The 3,707-nt window shown below is 43.2% G+C and overlaps 1 protein-coding gene across 1 annotated transcript in view; it reads right to left on the reverse strand.

The window, feature by feature from the left end:
• Positions 1-999: 999 nt before the first annotated feature.
• APBB1IP (amyloid beta (A4) precursor protein-binding, family B, member 1 interacting protein) overlaps positions 1,000-3,707 on the reverse strand; it is a 49,872-nt gene continuing 47,164 nt past the window's right edge. Inside the window, exon 13 of the mRNA XM_010074188.1 lies at positions 1,000-1,616. Within this exon, the coding sequence (XP_010072490.1) occupies positions 1,089-1,616 (528 nt within the window). The 3' untranslated portion in view covers positions 1,000-1,088. The remainder of the gene's footprint in view (positions 1,617-3,707) is intronic.

Raw genomic sequence — 3,707 nt, forward strand, 5'->3', positions numbered from 1 at the left:
ATTTGCATGAAAGAGGCAAAGACTGGAAGAAATAAATACTAGACGGTATAGGCAAAAACTCTTTAAAATATTTGAAGTGGTACTAATCGCCAGTAAGATGCCTGTTCATTAACTGTGACACTTTGTGCAGGTATAAAATAGAAGCTATTTTTATTTGAGAACTAATAATGAATGCTGCCTAAATGAACAACGGAGAATTAAAATGGGAGAACAAATGAAAAAAAAAAAAAAAGGTAGGAGGGGACATTCCTATCAGGTACAAGATAATTACAAAGTCTTTCAGAAGACAGACTATTTCTAGGTACAGTTTGAAGACAAATGTTAACCGACAGGAAAAAAAATCCCTGCTTAACAAGGGAAGCACATAAGATTTTAAAATATTTTTTTTTCTTTGTCTAAGATTAACCAAATAAATGAGCTTTAGAGGCAGCAACTGTGAGTGCTGACAGGTATGACTGGAGTTGCATATAGAAGCAGGAGTGTGTAACAGTTGGGGTGACATGGTCTGGAAATGGCCCTGGTCCTGCCTTGCATCTCAGAATAATCTAGCTGAGGTTTTACTTTTTCAGATAGACTGATTTTGAAAAAAAAGGGGTATTTTTATTAGAGAAACCCCACAATTGGGGTTTTCTAATAAAGAACCTTTAAGGAGAATTCTGTGAAAAAGGATGTTCCCACTTCTCAAAAGTCACATGAAAACATTGTCATATTTTTTCCTTCAGCTCTAATTCTACTAGAGAGGCAGCCACAGAAGATGCATTTCACTCGCTAGCCAGCTCTGCAAGTGCTGCTCCACCACTCCTGGCTGTCCTCATGAGTGAAGCAAGACTCTACAGCCAATTCTTACCTTGGCCTGGTGCTGGAATGTTAGTTAATGGTGGGGGGTGGCAGGGGGAAAAGGGGACAGCAGGGGGAGAGAAGCAGCAAGTTATAGGGACAAAGTGGGGGACAGAGGGCACCCCACCTTACTTCTTGAGACCCCCAGGAGGAACTCCAAAGGAGAATTCCTCCTGGAGGAGCCTGATCCAGCATGACCTTCCATGCCTCACAAAACCAGCTATGGCTTGAAGTCCACCTGTTCCCAGAGTTCAGGAGCTGCTGCCCCTTTTCTTCTCAAGAGCTTTCATCAGGTCAGACATGAAGTCTGCTTGCCTGCCTCCACCCCCAGTCGCAGGGGGCCCAGCTGGCCGTGGCTCTCCAGCCTGTCCTGGGTTTTCCAGCCTTTTTGAAGGAAGAGGCACAGGTTTCTTTGTTGGAGGTGGTGGCTTACTGGAGAGAGGCGGAGGTGGAGGGGGTAATGGCAGGTCTCCATTACCACTGCTGAAGACTGGTGGTGGAGGGGGCACAAAATCAGGAGGAGGTTCACAGAAATCAGATGGTGGTGGTGGGAAATCATTCTTCAATGTAGGCGGCGGTGCTGGAAAGCTATCTGGATCTGTGAGGAAAACACCGCTGTCTCTTTTGACTTTGGAGGGTAGAACTGGTGAAACAGAAATAGCAGATGATCGCCTTTCAGGTGGGGGAGGAGGCTGCAGTGAATTCCTCTTACTCTGGTATTTCTGTGGCTTTATCAATGACGGTGCCAGGCCAGGTGCACTGACATTATTTGACTTAGCCTGTAATGAGCAGAAGGAATAAAAGGACAAGACACAGTCAGTGCATGTGTAAACCAATGCCACTGCCTAAGAACAGTGAAAAGATGTGAAAATATATGAGAAGAGTAGACAGCAAAATGAAGTAGAGTACATTGTGCCTCAAGAGTGCAAATAGTATTTTGTTTTCTTTCTGGAGCTGCCCACAGAGCTTTGACAGTGGAAATCTCCATGTTAGACTGTATTCATAGTGCTTCTTTGAGTAGTTGTCAGAAAACGAGTGCTTTTAAAATTTCAAAGAATTGCAGTTAGTAAGATACTTTCTTGATGTTCCACCCTGCTGTTTATTTCCCTGAGAACATGAAGCCTTAATAAAAAAATAAATCTGTGCTGTGTTTTTACATCTGAAAATACTGAGCAAGATTTGAGAACGTAAAAAGTAAATGTCATTCTGGCTCTCGACCCCGTTGTATCTCCACCTCCCATTCTAGCTGTGACTGCTGGATCGCTGGATGAAGCTAAAATAATGAAGTCACCTATCTCTGCCAAACTCACTAGACACAACAGCAGCGAACCAGGAAGAAGGTGGAGAGATTTGGAAATTTTAAAGTTTATGTGTCTGGATTCACAGTCCCCAGCACTCTGCAGCATGGCATGATGTGCGTTCACTCGCAGGATAGTGCACTGGCCCCGCTCCGGGCGGGAGAGAGAGCTCAGCAAAGCACTGTGAAGGAGACACTTGGGAAAGCTGTCTGTCCCGATGCTGTGGTGCACAGCAGGGGAAACACACTCCACCGGTGACCTGGCAAGGGCCTCTGATAAGCCTGGGGAAGGGTGTCTTCTGCCTGCTGGGCAAGGCACGTGCACACACCTCCTCCACTTTCGAATCAATAGTGCGACAAACAGGTCCTCGAAGCCACTAAGTTCTAGCCATGTTTGCAAGGTCATGAGACATTCAAACCCTCTGACAATTTTTTGGAAGGAAAAAATGAATCAAAGCATCCATCACACAAGTTAAGAAAAAAAAATGTAGGACAGCAGTTCATTATGGAGATGTTTATTTTTACAAAATTTTAGGTGGCTTTTCTTTTAAATTGTGTTTGCTAGTCAATGCTCTGAAGATAAATAAAGCCCATTTGGTGATACCTGAATATAATTTGCTCTTCCTTTTTTTTTAGGTGGCAACAGGTAGCTGTTGATAGTGTGTTTGTGTAGTAACTATCTCTTGTAAACTTGTGGAGAAGTCTGCTGTCCCAAAACCAAAGCTTTGTAACATATTCATTTCTAGTTATGCTAACTTATCAGTTTAGATCCAGCTACCTTAGTGCTCTAGCTCTAGCACAGTGCACCCTGAAAGACTTCAGCCTGACCCTTTGATCCCAGGCTTGTAGAAGCTGTGAGATGAAGGTGGCAACATGTTTGCTTCTGCTAGAGAAAAGTGCTCTGCAACCCTGCAGTCGGCAGTACTAATTCTGGTATTAGCTAAGTATAACATGCACGCCTTCTCTTCCTCACTCTCCTTACCTACAAAGATGGAAGTAAACAAGACAAAGGAAGAGAGGGAACTACTGTCTGACTTCTGAGAATGTGATCTATTCCAGAGGAAGTGAGATTCAAAACAGAAACAAATCTTTTCAAAGGCGGAACTCAAAAGACAGGAACAAGAAGCATACAACATGTAATGCAGGTGACAGAAAAACCCTAGGAATTTCATTGCACTTGTCCTATTCACTTTATGCATGATGGAGGGATTGAATAATGAAACGCAAACAAATGCAGTTTTTTTTTTTTTTTTTGGTAGGATGTTTTTGAAGTCCTCATACTGTACCCTACTGATATTTTTACAGCCAGAGGTGGTGCAAATAGACAAAATTTGGAGTTTAACCAAGAAATGCATTTAGAGCCTAATGAAAGCATGTAATGTTTTCCCTTACTTCTTCACACTTTCTCCTTTCTTACACATTCATCTTCAGCTGTGCACAGTGTTCCCTGCTGAAAACACTACTGTATCCTTTGTGTTACTAAGGCAAGACCTGTTTTCTGGCAGACAGAAAACAGCACTCAGGTTCTGGCACACAGACTCTCTGAGACTGTCCCAGTAGGCACGTTCCTATT

Source organism: Pterocles gutturalis, unplaced genomic scaffold (genome assembly GCF_000699245.1).
Source record: "Pterocles gutturalis isolate BGI_N339 unplaced genomic scaffold, ASM69924v1 scaffold10102, whole genome shotgun sequence".
NCBI lineage: Eukaryota > Metazoa > Chordata > Aves > Pterocliformes > Pteroclidae > Pterocles > Pterocles gutturalis.